Here is a 20,547-nt window from a genome sequence, read left to right on the forward strand (position 1 = left end):
AAAAGCACTTTATTTAAATTTTTCAAATAAAGATCTAATGGATCTTTTTTTATTTTATTTGAATGTCCCCATTATTACATTAAGTAAAACATATTTACCTATTATGTATACAGATGAATCATTTACATTCATCTGCATGAATGGCTACAATGTTAAGATTTTGAAGGTTTTAATATGATGATTTAATCAGTTAGGGTGGCGTCAGAAACACTGCAAACCCTGGGGAACAAAGAGGAGTGTCTCTGATAAAACGCTCACGCACCACACACCCTAAAGGTAAACAGAGGCTCGCACTTGCGTATCTGGTGTGTATTTCGTGTTAGAGCTGCACACAAGGATGACATCTTAACTCTTGATGACGCAAAAATAATTATAACGTAGGTTGCTGCTGCAGTAACTTGATAGAATCCAGGTAGGAAGTGGCACATTGGGTCCATTGATTCGGATGATACCCGCCTCCACTGAGATTTGGACCAATGAGTGGCTGTGGGACTTTAACAGAGGCTTTTATTTGGGGTTGGCACGCAGTCGAAGTCAGCTCGTGAGAGAAGCCGGGGCTGGATTTTATCTTTGACATTTTGATATGCTTTGTATGCGTTTTTATTCATTCTAATATGGAGCGACCCAGCCTTCGGAGATTGTTTTCTGCTTGTGACGTGAACAAGTCCGGTAAAATAGAGTACGACGACTTCACGGTGGTATGTCGCGAGCTCAACGTGTCCGAAACTGAGATGAAAACTTTGTTCGACAAGTTCGACGCGGACGAGGACGGATGCATCGACTTCAGCATGTTCTCGTCCAGGTTTCAAGAGGTTTCGGAGGCTCTGGACTTTGCGTCTTTCGGTGCTGGGTTGTCCCGGAACCGAGGCTGCCCGTGGGAAGAGTTTGAAGGCAGGATAGATGCTGAGTCGGTCCTCTCTGAAAGGTAAACGCACATCCGGCTGACTCGTAATTAACCAGAAAAGTTAGCCAGCGGCTGTTGCTGCTTCTGGGACGTTTACTGTCAGTTAAGACGTCGGCTGCTGCGTGAACACCTGTTCCTGGTCCTATTTCCTTATTTTATTTACCAGCTAAAACACGGATTTGTTTCATTAGTTTTCAAGCGTGTCGGCTTGTCCTTTGTGGTGACTGACAAACTATTCACGTCGATGTTTAATCTAATATGTATTTAAGGGCTCTGCCCTGCAGCAGTGCACGTAACGTTAGTCATGATGTTGTGTGACTTTAAATGAAGAACTGTCGGTAATGGAAACAGTAGCCAACGCTAGTTTAACACTAAAGCTACCTTTTGTTAGTAAATGAACAGTCTATTATGATCATTAACCATTTCCTACAAGTTAAAATATGAGAAACGAATAGATTACAGTGACAAACTCCAGGTCTACTGACAAGCCTGTTCCTGAGCTGCAGTTGTCATTTGCCCCAATTAACAGGTGGTCAAGTGATGCGCTGTCATCAAGACAAACAATTAAGAGGAAAAAAGACTTTCCTTTCTTATAACATAATTAACAGCTGTTGACCAAACGGTTAAGATTTAGAAAATGAAAGCATCCTGTCATCAACCAGAGTTCAGATGGGTATTGCGTACATGTATTCATTTTGTATGGGAGTTTATTCACATCAAATGTAGCTGATGATACAATTTGGAAGAGACAGATTTGTCATTTCTTTTTTTCCCCAATTGTTTTGGCAGACCTCACTACATTAGGAGTGTAGACTTTGCGCATTATTTCTGTTTTGTTGCTACCTGGCTGTTCAGGTCATGTACTATTTTGTCATAGTTGTGTGTAAAATGATTGAGTTTCATGCACATTTGCCTGTTGCTGAGCCAAATGGTGTGATGCCAATCAGGATCATATGTGGGATTTAAACACACTGCCTTTCATGTTTTTCATAAAATGTTGTTCCTGTTTAAGTATGTTTGGAGATTTTTATACACTCTCTTTTCTACATGTTGCTGAAATAGGCATTTTTTATTTATATATATATATATATATCTCTCTCTCTCTCTCACTCTCACTCTCACTCTCTAACAATAACAATCGGCATTCCGCATGTCCAACTGTCAACAGAGGTGTTGCGCCCTAAGTCCTATTGTTGATTGAAAGTGGATCATGATGGTGTGAGAAGTTTATATTGCTTTGATAATTCTTTCCCCACTATGAAATTTACACCTTTAACATCCACCTTTCAGGCCCACGGGGGTTGAGTATTTGACGCTAGAAAGATAGATTTTGGGTATGATGCTAAGAAAATGCCTCTCACCTGTCATGGCTGCAAGTAACTATTTGTTCTCCTCCCACAGTCTCAGGGAGCAGCTGGCTGGTCTTTACCAGGCCATTCACATTTCTGCAAACACAAATCTACTGCAGCAGTATGAGGAAGTCATCCACTCTCTGATCAGTCAAAGCCAGGACAACAGACTGGAGTGTGAACAGCTGGAGACCAGCATAAAGCGGTGAGGGTAACGTTCAGCCTATATTGACTGTATGAGGTCAGTACAGTTCAGAACATATGACCTGTGAAATAGAAAGAAACTGCATGATTATGAGATAAAGGCCCATTATTTAAACAATAAACCACATCACGCAACTGTTGATGATGATAAACACTCAGCTCATGTGGCTATATTGTGAGCAGTGACATTCAGTATTTCTTATTATAAAATTAAACTTGTTGGACAGGGTTTTTTATTTTTGTTGAATTTATTAAATAAGATTAACTGTCCTTACTGCAACCTAACTGATAGTTGTAGATTTCTTTTGACTCCAGAGCAGTGGTGAACTGCTGCCCTCTACTGGCTGTAAACTATAGAAACTGTGGACTAACCCTGTAACTCGATTCCCTGGAGTCCACTGCAGCTACTGCGATTAACTGTTTGACTTAAAGCTGCTTTCATTGATTTTAACCCATTAGACTAGAGGACAGGAAAAAACATCAAAACAAGCAGACTGATAAAAAACTGACATTATTGCCTTTATAGTTGATGTGTTAGCAATTTTTACGACATGTTTCGGGCCACCAGACAAATGTAAATCCAATGTCCGCTGTCTTTTTGTCTCCGCTTTGGTCTGAAACAACAATGTGTCTTCAGCTACAAGAGCGTCAACCTTTTCACCAGCTAATCGTTGACTTTGCCGGTCTGCCTTTTGGTGCTGGATAAAAAGCACAGAGTGGGTTTATCAGTTGTTTTTCGTTATGTAGGTAAGCTCAAAATTAAAACTGATTTAGCGCTATAAGCAATCCGATGAGTTATTTGAGTCAATGTAAATATCAGTTCAAGTCTGTTATTGGGCCCTTCTGCTGTTGCTGTAAATTAGTATGAACACAATAATGTATGAACAGAAAATTGTCCTGATGTCATGTCTAGTTGTTGTGGTAATAGTTGGCATCAGAGAAAAGATTACTCTAATGACTGTAATCACAGTGGTTACTGATATTCAAGCTGAACAGTGATTGTATATATTAAAGGTTAGTCTTTTAATAATTTCCTTTACAGTAAAACTGTGATGTGACCCCTCACACAGAACCTTTAACCGCTGATTGAATTTCACTCCTGCACACAGGAATAAACCCTGTCTAAGCTGTTTTTGTTAAGCTTTCTGTGGTTCAGTAACTACACGGCATGAGAAAGGTGACATTCCTCATTCAAGGAAGTAGGAAGACAACAATGTGCTGCTCTGCTTTGTTCTTTTAGTCCTTTTTTAAAAACTGGATATATAGCCAGCTATTGTACCTCTATTTCCACTCCGTTCAAATTAACAGACCTTTAAAATGTTGGCATGAAACTTACACTGAACTAAATTAATCATATATGAGGTCTTACTGAGAAATCTGACGGGACAACATTGAGCACACCTGTGGAGCCTGTCCCTCCCTCGGCTCTGGTTGGTTCGTGCGCTGTCTGACGAGAGCAGAGCAGTTGCAACTGCAGCACGTTTGAAGTGAAATTGGTCAGGTAGACATGACGAATGGATGGTAGGTGAATGGACTCCTCTTCTTGTTCCTGCTGTATTAATCTCTGGGACTGCTGTTGGAGTATCGGCTTTTGCTTCAGCAGCAGCAGTGAGACTGTCGGCACAAACTTTAACATTCTTTTCTGTTCGAACAGAACCGAGGAGATGAACAACAGTCAGCTGGCAGAACTGGAGGACGATATACAGAAGCAGCTTGTCAAAAGCGAGACGAGGGTGAGGGACGAGGTAAGTCTGACACCGGCATTGTAGTGGATGATGGCTCCTATGATTTACTCTATTTATAGAAAGGGAAATGCATCCAACCAAATGACGTGGCTGTCGTAAAAACAGCTGCATGTGTTCAACAGTACACTGAGAAATGGACAAGAAAATAGTTCAAAGTGAAAATTTCACTGGTTCTTGTGAGCTACCTGCATATTTGCGGTGCAGCACATAGCAGCAGGTTACACGTCTCCTCACAAAGAGCCTCTGTATCGGCAGATGAAAGCCCCTCTTCAAGGCCTGAGCCGGTCTGCACCTCCAACTACTTTGGTTTCATGTTTGTAGGAGCGTAAAAAAGTGGAAGGAGTTATGGTGGCCATGCAGAGGAAGCACAAGGACGAGGTCACAGATCTGCATGCAACTGTGGACAGACTGTTAGAGGTAGGTTTTTCCACACAGCATGCATTTACTTTGTTCTTGCACAGTAAACTGAGTGTATGAAGATGATTATGTTTTCTTACATCATGAAGAAGACAGCGGAAAGCCACTGTAACTGAACGGCAACACAAAAGCGCTAGGATATGCAGCTCTGGCCTAATTGTTGCTGCACCTTAAAGACAGAAAGTGTTTAATAAAAAAAGGTGACGCATTTGGAAAAGGTGACCTTTTTAAAGAGACTTAAAAGACCTATAAATACTTGGTATCTTATGTCCAGCCATTATGAGAGCGGGAGTCAGATTGAGGAATTAGGAATGCTGCTTGGATGCAATCAGTGCACAGACAAGCATAGAGGGTCATGTTGATCAGATGCTGTATGTAAACAACTTGTGGAATGCTGTTAGCTTGCTAGCCATGCTAGCTCCTATAGTTTCTGCTTACAATCCAGCTACATGTCATTTCTTGTCATGCCTGCTTTTCCGCCACAGCACACGCGTCACTAAGCAAAATCTGAGGGGGGGGGGGGGGGGGTGTTTCAGGTTCAACTCTTGAACCAAGTGCTCGTAAAATGATACAATTGGTAAAAATGGAAGACCATTGTCTCATAGTTGCAGATTGCGAAGACCAATATCGAGCAGTTTAAAGAAATGCTCAGCAGTCTTCTCCTTTTCAGTAACACACGCACATCTTGGAAAGCCGTTTCCACGGAGAGTGTAAACACAATTACTTAAGCTATTGATTGCATGGCAGTAGTCTTCTATTCATCACTGAGATGAAGCAAACCTTCCCATTGTCTCTACATTATCAGCACAACAAAATGCTTTTGTAAATGTCTTTTCTCAAGAGCCAAAAGGACTTCAACCATTCAAAGGAGGAGTTGGACGGACTGAACAGACGGATCAGTAACCTCTCTCAGGTACTTCATGTGTTAGTTCTCACACCAAGTCACATGTATGTTGTATAGAGTTGTTCCAGTTATTGACTTTGGCTCCTCACAGGAAAATGAGGACCTGCGAACTTCTCTGCTACAAGCCCAGACGGACATCGCCGTGCTGCTCTCAGAGCTGGACAAGCTGAAGAACATGTACGCAGACCAGAAAGCTCAACATAAAAGGTGAGGCAGTGTATTTAAGCTCTGCTCATGTCCATTGACACAAAATCTAATCCAGCTTCCAGTAAAACAGTACATGTGGCTTGTATTTCTTGACAGAGAAACGGATGAATTGAAGAGCATGGTTATGGAATACCAGTCATATTCCAATCAGATTCAGATTCTTCAGTAAGTCTTTCACTTGATAAAGTGTCTAATGTGGGTATTTAGTAAGTCATTTATTTTTTTGGTGTATAAATCAAGAATGCAGAGATTTGGTCATTTTAGTGTCAATTGTTTCAGTGTTACTATAAAATGTTGATAATTACCACCCTTTAATTTAAAGGTTTTGGTTCACCAAAAAATCCTCTTCCCATATACCTCTGGCGGTATCGAGCCAAGAAGGATAGTTTTTTATTGTTTTTAATTGCTCAGGCTTTGAAATAATGGCCTCTGAGATTTCTGTTGACACCAAAATAGTTTTTCCGTGGAGCTCATTAAAAGATAAAAATATTCTTAAAAAGGTGCATCTGCAACAATTCTTTAACTGCCCCTTATTAAGCATTTATGAGCGGAATAAAGGGTGATGAACGCAGAATAAATGGTTTATATCACACTATATGGAGCTTCAAACCCAAATAATGTATATAAGGATATAACTCTTGTGGGATGCTTTTGTATAAACGAATATGAATGACGATTAATAAAACAGAGTTTTAGTAATATCAAATGTGTCTTCATTGGAGAAATTATAATTATGAATAAAAACTGTACATTTAAAAATGTTCTTCTCTATACAGCTACAGTATATGTGTGTGTTGTAAACCATTTCTGTTATGTTTAAATAATACACTTCCTGAAGTTAAATGGCGTAATGTGTGAACCATACCGTTAACATACTTGGATTACCAGAAGAACAGGGTTCCGTGTGTTTACTGGACAATGCAGAGTGCATGGGGTGCATAATAACACAAGGAAGGTGTAATAGTTTGGCTTGTGAATGCTTTCGTGGTCCTTTCTTATTTTGTTTAAATATTTTCTTACTCTGTGTTGTCCAGTCTGTAAAATACCATCCAGGTTAAGTTAAACCACATACAAACTACACTCCCTGCATTGTCATTACAACATGTTTACCAAACATTTGTAAGGAAGTAAATGTTTTCACATGCATGCAACTCAGTCTTGTATTTCCTTCAATACGTCATTAGGGAAACGAACAAAAAGCTGTACGACAGTAACGACGGGCTCCGCTCTGCGTTGGCCAGTGAAGCGGTTGCAGCTAAAAGGAGGGTGAGTCCTTTGTTTGCTGATGACATATTTCCTCATACCGACTGGCTCGACATCGAATAGAAACTTACAGTAACTTGCTTTCACTAGTTGTGAAAAAAGTGTGAAAAACGTTTCCTCCCTGACTTTCCTAATCTGCTCAACAGCTGCCTCACCGAAATGAAATCCCAGCCCGAAGGATGAAGCCCCTCCGACAGAGCACACTCAACCATGGCAGGTATATAAAGTTTCCAACACACTTCCGCGGATTGATCTCTCTGTGAGTTAAATTGTCGCAGCTAAAGCAAGTGTGTCGGTGCTTGCAGCCCGGAGCAGGATCCCAGCAAAACAACCTTCTCTCATGTGGCCACCTGGGCTGACAAGTACCTGGACAGTGGAGTCTCGCTGCCGATGGACACAGCTCAGAGCTCGGGCAGTGATTACGACAGTGACGACAGCAGGGGCTCAGTAGAAACGGTGCACCACAGTTACTCATATGTCCCATCTGATGTGGAGGTCAGAACACCCATCAGGTCTAAATACTGGGCCATGTAATGCCAATATGCTGTTGAGCTGTGACAACTTTCAATGAGTATTTACTCTGTCTGTTACAGATGTCAGAAATGAAATCTGAAGCCGCAGTGTCGATGGCTCCTAGCAAGGCGAGCTCGATTGCATCATCTCTACGACGCCGTTTGTCTGCATTTTCCACAAAGGTACAATAGCTGTTTCATGCTTCGTGATTTGTAGCCCCAAAGAAGGAAACATTTGCCAGTTTAAAAAGAGATAAGCGGAAAGTTTGTGCCGCAGAAATATGTTTTAAGCTTGTTGTCTTTTGTGGCGTTTCCGAAGCCTTTAGAAGCCGACATAGAACCTGAGGAACCCGCTCAAATGTACCGTCTGGTTTTAGCCGGAGACGCGGGAGCTGGAAAGTCCAGCTTCCTGCTGAGACTGACGCTCAATGAGTTCAAGGGAGACATGCAGACAACGCTGGGTAAGTGCCACAGAAAACGCATCACATTTCATCAAACACTGACACAGTCTTGAGTTCAGATGTGTAAATCGGCTTTTTTTTTGGTTCTCAGGAGTGGATTTCCAAATAAAGAGGATGCTTGTGGATGGAGAGAAGACGAGCCTGCAGATATGGGACACAGCGGGGCAGGAGAGGTATTGCACCGACTCGCATAGTGTTTAGCAAGAAAGTAGCAACATGAAAAACATGGTGTTATCAATTAAAACTCGCGACACGATATTTTGATAATGACTGGAGAATGGGGGTGAAAAATCAGCGTTTCTTTTGACTGTAGGTTCCGTAGTATCGCCAGGTCTTATTTCCGTAAAGCTCACGGAGTCCTGCTCCTCTACGATGTCACTTCAGAAAGCAGCTTCCTTAACGTCAGAGCATGGGTGGATCAGATTCAGGTAACTGTGGAAATGCTGATTGACGAATAAATACGGCACCTAAAAGCGGTAATGTACTTTACAATGTCCTTCTTTGTTTTTATACAGGATTCAACGGACGAGAAAATCCCCATGTGTGTTATTGGAAACAAGGTGGACCTGCGAGAGCAGCTTCCAGAAGGGAGCTGCGTGAGCAGTTTACACGGAGAGAAGTTGGCCAAGGTGTGTAACCTTTCATTCCATCCCATAGAAAAGTGTTTATACAGACGCCCGGCCTGCCGGGAGTCAAAATAAACTGACTCCAGTCGGGTATGTCGACGCTTTGCTTGCAGGCATACGGCGCCTTGTTCTGCGAAACGAGTGCCAAGGAGGGAACCAACGTTGTGGAGACTGTGCTCCATCTAGCGAGGTAGGGAGAGAGAGTTTGAGTTATTCCTCACAAACCAAGGCAACACTTAGACTTGTTTTCTTCCCACAGAGAAGTAAAGAAAAACGTCACACTGAGGCGGCAGTCTGATTCTCAGGTCAGACTGACTCAATCCAACCCAAAGAAGACGCTCAACGCCTGCTGTGGGCTGTAGATGGAGCAATGAAGGACACCAAATGATTTCTATCGTTTTGTATGTTTTTTAATCTTTGGAATATTTAACTATATTTTCATGTTAATTCTCTGATCAAAATTAAGATTTCTACAGTTGGAAAATTGCACATTCACAAATATAAATGTACGTAATGTAATCATGCTTACTTTTCTTGGATTATGTATATATTTGGTCGTGATTTTATGAATTAATTAAAGGATGTTTCAATTTAAGTTACATAGTTTTTGATTTTGTCGGCTAGAAAAACTGTATATTTAAATGACTGTACCTTTTTCCCCTTTGAGACCAAACTTTGTTCTTAAGAAGTCAAGTCAGCTTGATCAATATTACATCATAGTTTCAACGCCTTCAATTATTGGAGGACTGATCAACTATTTCTAAGAATTGTGATGTCGAAAGTGTTATTTGTTTACTAAAATTACTCCAGTTTGGGTACATTCTTCACAAAAGTTCCAGCCCTTTTTTTTTTTTAAATTCCTTTTTCAAATAAAACTGACAACTGAAAAGATGAGATCTCTGCAGGTATTTACTTGATGCTGTACGATCTACTTTTTCATAAATACTGTACACTTTTCAGTGAAACTTTTTTTCTACCATAAATACAACTTCAGGCTGCTTTGCAAACCTCAAGTCTGCAAAGTAGAAAAACGCTTTACAAATGAATTAAAGAGGACTTGAGATCAAACTCTGCACATGATGTTGATCAGGAGGAGGATTTTTCAAAGTGCTTCCCGCAGAGGACTTCAGTTTCTTGCAGTCAGGATCATTGACATCACTAAGCTGATCAAGGCCACAACCAGACCTCCGAGTATAAACTTCCAGGAAATTCCCTAAAACACAAGAAAACGGTCAGTCACAATCCAGTCTGTTGGCTCTCAGAATAAAGCAGCGGCGATATTTCTGTTCTTACAGACGATTTCTTCTTTGACGGAATCAGAAAAGGTGCGATATTCTCTCCAAGCATCTCTGCTGGCTTCGCTTTCCATTCCTGAGTATCTTTGCCTCCCGATTGCCTTCTGACCAGTTTAGACAACTCAGCGTGGATCGCCTAAAAACAAAAGAAAACATTAACAAGCTGTGAAAAAGCTGCTTTCTGGAGTTCAAAATATAACTTTCAAGTAAAATTAACCATTTTATTTTGAGCAAAAGGTAAAGTTGCAGTTTTGAAAATGTCCACCAGGTGAGAGCAGAGGTCTGAAACACAATGCCTTCCAGAGAAGACCTCCAATCATTTTCAGTTTTGCTTTTAAAATGCACTTTAAACTGTATCTTAATTCAAGTATTTTAATACTTTAATTGGAGGAAAACTGTCATAAGTTATTAAAGTGAAAGAAGCAATACATGCATTGGGAATGAAAATAATGTTAATTTTTGTTATGGTGAACTGTATACAAGTGGGGTTTTTTTAAGTAAAGTGTGGAGTCTATGTTGTAGCTGCAAGCGGGACTCTGGCTTGTTTTTTGACTTTAATTTACTACTTTTGGAGCACAGGGCTTTGGAGTGACAATATTTAGCTCGTGCTTTTTAATCAACTTTTTCAGAGAACTCTGAGCAGTGTGGTCACATCTGTATACTGCCAGATGTGCAGTTTGCCAGATCCTCTGTGGAGGATTTGACAAATGAGACAAACCACACAAAGGAGACAGAACAAGCCTTCAACAGAAGTAGTTTTCTCTTTTCTTCAGGTTAACCTGTAAATAACTCTTTTAAAATTCTGAGAACTTTTGTGAAATATTGTGAACTCAATGAGGCGGTAACTTTAATTTAATTTTCATCTCGCTTTTGTGGTATAATTTGCAACAGTCGGATGATGGATGTTTTTGCATTTTTTGAATATATTTTATATTAATTATAGACTATATACAGACATACAATTTGTTTACTGACATAAATTGGTGCATAAATGAATATTTGGGGTTATGTTTTGTGATCCTTTAACTTTTCATCTCGTCATCGGTCAAAATATAACTTTCAAGTAGTTCAATATTTTTAGTTTATGAACAATTACCTGCAAAACGAGTGACATTTCCATCAGCCAAACACGGTAAGCTACTTTATAAACATCAACATGTTAGCATCGTTGCTGCTGCTGACGTTTACAGAGCCATAAGCATGGCTGACGAATGCATTTTATGGTACATATACATGGTGTTTATGTGCATTTATTGAAATTCTGTTGTTGGACACAGCTTGTTGGAAGTAGCCTGTTTTTTGAGTGACCTTTCCTCTGTTAGGGATGGATGGGATTCACAGGCAGAGTTGGAAGAAAGGTGGCGAGGGGGAGTGACTAGCGCCCCCACATAATCTCACCTTGGTGGTCGGCTCCAGTTTCAAGGCCCTTTTTAGCACCTCCATCGCCTCTGTGTATTCCCCCATATCTGACTGGAGCTGGAAGAGAATAGAAAACTGTACAGTGGGAGCAGAGCTGGTGGACCCATAAATCAAAACAGGCAGGGAACAGATAGCAATAATACAGCAGCTATATTTAAAAAATGATTAAATATAATCCCATAAACAAATTCCTCTTTCTTCAAGGAACCCTCCCTGTCATTTATGGCTTGATAAAGATCAAATGAGATGCAGTGATGTTGTCTCTCAGTAGTAACACAACAGCATGGGCCCTCACCTTTCCCACCCTGAAAAGGGACTTGACATTGTTTGGCTCGAGGGTCAGAACGTCCCGGCTGGTGTGCAGCGCCTCGCTGTACTGCTCCAGTTTGAGATGAGCGGTGGCCAGGTTGTTCAAACACTTCACCCGGTAGTCCCGCACCTCCTCCTCCTCCTCAGCCTTCACGCCACGGTCGCCACCATCTGTGCAAAGACAGAGACACGCAACCTCTGACTTCTGCTCTGCTGTGGACGTCTCACGTGAATCTCTTAATCGGTGACGGAGATTAGTCATCTAATTTTGGAAGGGACTTATTCTGAAGTCTTGCAGAATATGGAAAATAGTTGAACTTTTAAAGAGAAACACCCATCGGGTGTGATTATAAGGATAGTTAACGATCAGTTTTTTTCATTCAAATGGATATTGAATCACTGTCCCTGCAGTAAAATCGGTATGGTTTCATCATTAGACCCAAGCATGTCCAGCTGAATACAGTAGTGACCCCGGTAATGAGCCCTTGTTAGTCCAAAGGACTAAGAGTACGGTGGGTGATAAATGTCAGCAGCTCTGGGACCACATCTGTGTGGATGCACATGCTTTTTATTACGCTTTTAATCTCAAATTCATGGTTGAATTACGTCAATTACGTTTAGGATGCGGTTCCAAGTTGAATTCTTTTAAGCAGCATTCACTGATTTTTGGCCACTTAGAGGCAACGACACTTACAAATTATCACCTTTTCAGTTAATTAGGTGAAATTGTCAGCCGTTTGCTTATTTACACATCCAGAAAACACAGAGAAACAAATATCATTTCTATGTTGTGTTTCATGAACTCATTTATATTCATCATGCTTTATAACACATTATAAATCATTTTATAATGACTTATAAGGTCAGGTATCATAATTCTTCATAATTGCTGGTAACTCTGACAATTTGTTGTCGTGTACTATAACTCCCATAGTAATAATACATTTTACAATGCATTCTAATGTGATTATGAGTTATTTGCTTTCAGTAAAGTGAGGGATCACAACACAATACACTGAGTACTGGTACTCTAGTTTGACTCGCCTGATGGATGGACATCTCAATAATCTAATGCTTCACTCTAAACACGACATTGACTACATAGATTTAATGATATTATTTATAATGCATCATAAAATGATTATAATCTAAAACAGCTATGGAAATTATAATTAAATCTGATCCTTGCAAAGTGTCAGTGAGTGACATTCAATTATCAAATATCATGATACTTGGCAGTTACCATATAGTCATTATGTTTTATGTGTTGTGATTTATTGTTAAAGCATTGTGGTGTGATTGCTTATAACTATGAGTATACAGTGCTAAGCAGATTTTAAATACATTATAACTAAGTCATTGCATTATAATTATAATATAATTATATGAGGAAACTTCGATCCTTCAACGTGTGCAGCAAGATGCTGGAGCTGTTCTACCGGTCTGTTGTGGCCAGTGCATTCCTGCCCTCTGCAATACGACTTTACAATAAAACAGCTCTGGCCAGATCATCCTCCACAAAGCTACACACCGCTTCACTGTTGTTTGCTGGGGTTGACTTTTGCACTTCTGTTCTTCACCTAGTCAGATAATTCAACACTATTCTATTTCATTGTATATACTGTGCATTTTTGTTGTTTTATCTTATATATTCTATATTCTGATATTTAATTTGTCCTACTCTGTTATTCTATTGTGCATTTTTTAATACTTAATATTTTTGGTTACTCTGCTACTTTGCTAATTGGTGTGTGTTGCTGCTGTAACATACAAATGTCCCCCTGGGGATGAATAAAGTGTATATCTATCTGTCTGTCTATATATAATATATCAATATTAATTCGACATTGGAGCCATAGAAAGTGTTATCAAAATGTCTTTCCAATTTTTATATTTCTGTTGTAATGCCCTATAGATTTGAAATTCAGATGCGGTTAAAATGATTTTAAACTTAATCCCTAACATTTGATTTACTTCCATTAATAAGACAGTGACCTGTAAAATTCTTGTTGAAGATCTGCAGGAAATTGAGTGTGATCAAGTCTAATGTTTATGCGAGTGCATGTTTAGTCGCATATGATTCCAGGTTAATCAATTAAAATGATTTATAATTTCCACGTGTCATGAATCATATTTGTAAAATAGGTCTGATGGGCCCAAAATGACCCAAAAAGAGTTAAGATGTTGATATTTCTGCTTCCTTCTCGTTTTTATTATTCATTTTCTGGTGATCTTCTCATCCACTAATCACATGATCTCGATGCCCTGATAAACTTCTCTCTCCAGTGTCACAGTGGGTTCACTCTCCGGTCCTCTCTCATTGATGCATTATGAAGCAATCCATGTTTTTCTCCTCATTGTTCAGTCACATTTCCCTCTCGGGCCCTCCCTGCCTCGTCAATGATTAGAAAGATTAAGGAGGTGGAAATAATATGAACGTTGATTAGCTTTGATTATGCAAAAGAATTAAGCAAAAACGTTTATGGCGCGGGGCTCAGATAGATGTGACTCTGCATGGTGACAGTGTGATTAGTGTGTTGGCAGACTGCAGGAGAGCACAAAACTGTTCTGTTGTGTTTAAGGTCTCTATCAAATCCTGCGTTTTTATGTTTCTCTCATGTGTGTTCATTTTGTTCGATTTCCATTTTCACTTTTTTCTGTGAAGATAATGCTCATATCAATTACTACAACACAGTGCTGGTACAGACGACAGTATGGAAACATTTTCTATGAATGAATTCCGGATTTGACGATAGGTTACCTCTGCTGCGTGTGGTTAACACATCCAGAGCCATAGAATAGGCTCTGATGGCCATGCTGTATTCCTCCCTCTGGAAATGAAAGTTCCCTCGCTCTCGTTTCTGGTTGCCAATGCGGATGCAGTCTGCGATGGGCAGAGTTAACGGGTTCGGTTTCTCTCTGACATCCAGCAGCTGGAGCTGGTAGAGTAAAGGAGCCCAGGCTGGAATATCAGGCTCCCTGCACGTAAAGAAAGACAACAAACACATAATCAATATCACTCAGGGCGGAGAGTAAAAGAGCCAAGAGAGCATCAAAGATTATTTAAATCAATCAAGAAATCAATCTGATTGCTGACAGCTTCAAGAAAAGCAGAAACAAGCTGGTCAAACATCCTGCAGAAGAAACTCAAAGCTTTGTAACTTGTGCTTGACATTTGATGATTGTGTTCATAATGCTGTGTTTAATGGTGGCCATCTGCTGTGGTTATATTAAAAACGAAGAGATCCAGGGATGACTCTTGTCTTTTGTCACGGCCTCTTTTTGAATGTTTCGAATGTATTTCGACAAACGCATGAGCATAAATACAAAATATTTGTGATATCGGGAAACCAATGTACAAACTGTAAGAACATTTGTGTTCTTTTAGTCGCTCCGTTACGTTTCACCGTATCCAACAGCTCACTCGCACCTTAAAATCAACACTTTTAAAAGACGTCCGAGTGACTCCGGTTCATTTAAAGCAGACAAGAATTTGAAATCGGTCATGAACCTGCGAGGCAGCGACGGCTTCATCTTACTCGAGAGTCACTCAGAAGGAAAGTTAATTTGGTTTTCAATCATCTGGCTCCTGTGACCATATGGCATACAATGGTCCATTATCGGTTACTCTGTGGAGGCTCTGGTTCCAAAGGTGTGTGTGTGTGTGTGTGTGTGTGTGTGTTAGAGAGAGACAGAGACAGAGACAGAGAATGAATACGACAGCTTGAGCGTATTTTTTAAAAGCTGATTTTGAAGAGGGCTACATTATTGATTGTAACAAAGACAAAAACAATTAAAAGAATACTGCATGTTTCATGTTTAAAAACACAAACATGATTCGTTGCTTTTTAACTGTAATAAAACCTGACAATCTTAACGATAAAAAGCAAAGTAGATCCTGTCAGTTTAATGAACTCTATGAAAATCATGCAAAAGGAAGTTCAGCTTCCTGCAGACCCCACCAGTGACTGTTTGAGTGGGATAGTTACAGGGAGTTGTGAAAGGTCATGAATTATTCATACTGGTTGTGTCAATGAAACAATTTATTTCTGTCGAACATAATTAGTTGTATCCCCTGTTACTGGGAGACTGTGGGATCAGATTCCCCTTTCACCTCTCCTCTCTGGAGACCTTGTCCACTGTCACAGGAGTGTGAAACCAGCAGCTGAGCCGAGGCCTCAGAAACCTGATCCGGATCCCTCCGCTCAGGACCGGAGGAAGTATAGCGTTCAGAGACGCTCGCATTCAGGGCCATCAATAAGTAGATTCAGGTCTTTTAGAAGCCGCTCAGAACTATTTTTGACAGTAGCGTTTAGTCCTGGTCGACTTGTTTTTGCATACCACAGCATATTTACTAAGGATCAGAGAAGAGTTGTGTAACAGGCTTTCAAGAGCAGCAGAGAAGAAGACAGTTGACCCATTTATAAAGAACTTACAGCACATGGCTTGGGTCGCACCAGGTAATGTTAGTCTTTCTAAAACGGGCCTCGTGCTGCACATCTGGCGATTAGAAACAGATCCTTGTTGCGTGCTAATGTCGTGCGTTTTGCTGGCGTGCTAAGAATGTGACACCATCGCCAAATGATCCACTGCACAGCTTGTACAGCACATGGACATACTGTCGCTACGTGTTGTCCTTGCACGCTTTTCTCTACCCTTATCTGAAAATATTACACAATATTCTGAGGGCTGCGTGTGACGCAACAGTGTGTGGCATATAACAATCACACACACACACACACACACACACACACACACACAGAGCGTCCTGCCTTCTGATAGTGCCCGGCTGCAGATTAAATGGACTTCTAAGAATTCATCTCTCAACCCACTTTTTATTTTAAGTTACTGAATAATGCACACTAAATGTTTGTGCTTTGAAACAAGTTGATACTGAGCTTGATGTCCAGAACAGAGGCGATGGAATGAGAAACCTGGCTCTCTAGTATGTCAGTTCACGGAAAAAGTCCCATAATCTGAAACCGTGACAGTGCTTGGTTTGTAAACAGTAACTCAGCAGCAAAACCCCTTACTCATAATCATCATTAAATATTGATTTCTTTTTTTTTCGTACAGAGGAAACACCCACTTCACTGCTCACACAAATACATGAAATGAGAAGTGATGAGTCATTTCTTATGAATCGATGCAGGCGCAGCTGCTTCAGTGCTAACTGCTCAAACCAAATGTGCCACATCAAAACTTCATGAATCCCAAATGAAGGAAACACAAGTCACACACACACATACACACACACACACACACACACACACACACACACACACACACACACACACTGCCTGCTCACTGCCTGACAATTCTTCACATGCAGGATTGAACAGGTGACCTTTGAAGCATTATGCCATTAAGCTCAGCAGCACACGCAGTAAGCAGAATACCACCACAGTATACGGAACACAGAGTTAGGATTCATGTCTGAAATAATGCGAGTCACTGGGAGTTGAGCGTCCTTCACCAGCAGTAAACAAAATGGGGATGACTGGCAAGCTGTCGAAACTAATCTGAGAATGCAGTGCGCTGACAGATCTATGAGGTTTACGGTGTCATGTGGGTCATTGGCGATTAGCACCACACCAGTGTGCCGCTGCGCTGAGCTCAGCCAATGAGCCCCCAGGGCCTTATTAGTGCAAACAGGAAGCGGAGGCTGGTCAGCAGGGTGAGATACCTCCACAAGATCCCAATGAAACCTGAACCTGCAATTTAAGCCCGGGTCCAGGTTTTCCTAACACTGAGCTGCAGAACCGGCCTCCTACCAGCCTCTCTCTGCTGCTCTTAAAGAGGCTCATTCACTTAACACACAAACAAGATCTTTCTTAAACATGAATTTATTGATTTTACATCAAGATTTGTTTTCATGTTTTTTTACGATACAAGCTTCACCGCTGTCTAATTAGATTTAGATGAAACAAGTGTCCCTTAAGCAAAGCTAGTGAGCCAGGGTGCACAATACCAGGACCCTGTGCGACCTAAATGGAATGAAGCCATTTCTGATGGGACCTTCCTGCCATGACATGCCAAAATATCTGCTGGATTCACGCATGCAGATGATAACTGCTAGCTTGGTAGTCAATTAGCGGTTTTGCTGCATTACATATATATATATACAGAAATAATATATAAGATATAATTTCAATATTTCGGCATATTTGCATTTTTTTAATTAACAGAAAAAGTATGTATTTCTATTTCAGTTTTTCTCCGTAATTATTATGACATGAATATGTGAACCCTCCAATAGTTGTTGAGATATTTCTGTTTGAACCAAAACTGTCAACCTGCTGATGCTACGACATGAAAAGTCTGGGGACCCCCAAAGTCATTATAGGATTCATCCTCTGAGGACCATTAATGTCCACAGAACTTCACAAAGATGAATCAAACACTCATCCAGATGTTGCAATGTTGACCAAAATGCTGCACAGACCAACATACACTGCCTTCCCGAGACTTAAAAATGTGTTTAATTAATTAGAAAGTGTTTACGAACCCCAAATACCTCTGCAATAATATTGCATTTAGTATATCACAGTGAGTTGTGAGTCATTTTCAGAATTTTTCCTCGGTTCCAAAACATCTTGCAGAGAAATGACCCTGATAGTTGCCTCATGTTCCAAACCGGAGAAAAGGTCAGTGAGACCTTCTGCAGGAGACATTTGCGGTCTGCATCCGAGTCTCTGTCGTTTCTGAAAGTCAACGTGTGGATCTCATCCGCATTTGTGTCCATTTTTGTGGAACGTTTTAGTCTCTATTTATCTGGCTATGGCACAGGAAGATAATGTCACCATGTTTTTTATCCTCGCCTACAAAAGCTGCGATTGGCTTCCTTCAATTGTGAGAAGCTAGTCGTCAATGAGCACAACCCCAGACCTATTCATACTGCTGGAAAAATGTGAGAGAGGTCTGAAACCAGACATAAACAATATAATAATATCATACAAAGTAATGTCAAATACAACAATATTTTATACACGCCCTCAAAACTAATTTCGTCAGAGTTATTTTCCTTCAAATGTCACTGTGACCTACTTCCACAACTTCCAATAACAAACTACAGAACCTAAACAAATGTCGAATCTACATTGACGAGGCCCACCGTGCTTTTACTGTCTGACGTTTGCGTGACGTGGTTTTATTTCTCGTATTATGGCTGACTGAACAGTTCCCATCAAAAGGGAAATGTTTCCCTCTTCTTGTGTTGGTATGGATTGTGGCGATAAGGACGAGAAGCTCTTCCGTCCGGTGTCATGGACAGATACGAATTCATTACAGATGAATGTGATGCATGCGTTGTGGTTCAGCAAACTTCCTCATCGAGGTGCACGATGCTGCCGATGACTCATCCTGTTATCTGTCAAGCTTGCCCCACGCCGCTCTGAATAAAAGGAAAAACTCCCACAGAGGGAAAACTGTGGTCACTTTGACGTCACGCTCTCGCCGTTTCAAATGATGGAAAGGCCAGTGATGCACCTCAAACTGGTTTCTATGGTTACAACCTCAGATAGTCCACTAATACACTGCAAAAATGTGGTGTGCAGCTTGAATGACAATACTAAATCCAGGAGGATTTATGAGGTTGTTTATTCTTTTTTTTACAGCAGTGAAAACAGGTCTGCTGCTGCTGCTGATGTTCAGTGTCTGTTCTGACTCTTGGACGACTGCCTACATCCTGGCTGCTGAGCTCCTCAAAAGTACCCATATAATCTACAGCAGGTTTCCTTTAGCCTGTTAAAATGAATCCAATCTCAGCCCTGGACTACCTGCAGGGTATATAGTGGCTGTTTAAATAGCATGGGATGTGCAGTCTCCAGTCCATTTCAGAGAGACTCGTTGGTCACGTGGCTTTATTTAACCAGCTTTAAGTAATTAACGTACAATAGTTATCTACAGTACGCAGGGTAAAAGCCAGTACCAGTGCCTTGTTTAAATGTCTATTTGAAACATGAAGGTGTGAGTACAGAAAACATTTGAGAACACTTTTAAAGGGACAGTTCATGTGTTTTGAAGTGAAGTTGTATGTGGTACTTAGCCATAGTCAGTGTTTAATCTACAACAGTAAAGTGAAACTTATACTGTTTTGTGGCTCTGAAGAAAGCATTGATAAGTTTCACTTTCTGTTCAGTGACTTATCAAGTTGTTACGCTTACAATTACACACTGTACATGGTGCCGTATTAGCGGGCATTCAGAACAACAGCAGCACCGTGTTAAAACAACACACGGTGCTGCGTTGGTGGATGAAGCAATATGGTTCAGGAAGTCCAGTTGAAGGACCAATAACTTCATCAGGCACCAACACATTGCACAGCAGTTTATAATACTGTGAGACAATAACTCTGGAAAGTTACCACAGCAGCAGTTTATGTTTGTTCACGATGTTTGCGAGGCAAACAGTAGAGGCACTCTGTTCATCCACAACAAATGCGTGCTTGCATGTATTTGATTGTGCTGCTCAGATTTTAGCTCGTTTGGTCTCCACCGAATATCTGAGGCTCCAGTTTTTATGAAATGTTCGACTTTCTTTACCAATCTATTGTTTACTTCATCTCTTTTATCGCGTGATGAACGACAACATTTTTTATCCATCATATCAAGCTTGTTTCTATAAATGTTTCATGTCTTTAATCTAATTAGAATCTAAGAGCAAATTTACCAATTTAATCAGACTGATATCAACTGTGAGCTCCACCTCTCTGCGGTGAATAAGTGAGTGAGTGAAGGAAGGAGGGAAGTCAAAAGTGTTTAAACAAAACATTTTTTCTGACTCACAGGGGAGCAGGCTAAGTTTCAGTTTCTACCTTATGCAATGATCTGAAACCTCTCACAGGGTTGGGCTCTGATCTGTGGCAGAATCAAGATGAATAATTCCTCAAAAAAAACAAAAGTGCAAAGCTTTTGATGTGCATGATGGTGGA

The 20,547-nt window shown here is 40.6% G+C and overlaps 2 protein-coding genes across 2 annotated transcripts in view; one reads left to right on the forward strand and one right to left on the reverse strand.

The window, feature by feature from the left end:
- Positions 1-614: 614 nt before the first annotated feature.
- rasef2 (RAS and EF-hand domain containing 2) lies at positions 615-9,299 on the forward strand (the record flags this gene model as incomplete). The annotated part of the gene is made up of 17 exons (XM_079277446.1): positions 615-925; positions 2,306-2,458; positions 4,112-4,202; positions 4,524-4,619; positions 5,461-5,532; positions 5,615-5,730; positions 5,827-5,895; positions 6,915-6,996; positions 7,140-7,210; positions 7,299-7,449; positions 7,587-7,688; positions 7,825-7,966; positions 8,058-8,139; positions 8,280-8,394; positions 8,482-8,595; positions 8,706-8,782; positions 8,852-9,299. The coding sequence occupies 17 exons, from the start codon at positions 615-617 to the stop codon at positions 8,952-8,954; spliced, it is 1,947 nt and encodes a 648-aa protein (XP_079133572.1). The 3' UTR covers positions 8,955-9,299.
- A 419-nt stretch (positions 9,300-9,718) lies between these two features.
- The window catches only part of fkbp16 (FKBP prolyl isomerase 16), a gene marked incomplete at both ends in the record, with an annotated part of 21,432 nt that continues 10,603 nt past the window's right edge, over positions 9,719-20,547 (reverse strand). Inside the window, 5 exons of the mRNA XM_079267081.1 lie at positions 9,719-9,805; positions 9,886-10,023; positions 11,286-11,363; positions 11,602-11,786; positions 14,377-14,594. Coding sequence (XP_079123207.1) covers positions 9,719-9,805; positions 9,886-10,023; positions 11,286-11,363; positions 11,602-11,786; positions 14,377-14,594 — 706 coding nt within the window. The remainder of the gene's footprint in view (positions 9,806-9,885; positions 10,024-11,285; positions 11,364-11,601; positions 11,787-14,376; positions 14,595-20,547) is intronic.

The sequence above is a fragment of the Melanostigma gelatinosum genome (genome assembly GCF_949748355.1).
Source record: "Melanostigma gelatinosum genome assembly, chromosome: 1".
In the NCBI taxonomy this organism is placed as follows: Eukaryota; Metazoa; Chordata; class Actinopteri; order Perciformes; family Zoarcidae; genus Melanostigma; species Melanostigma gelatinosum.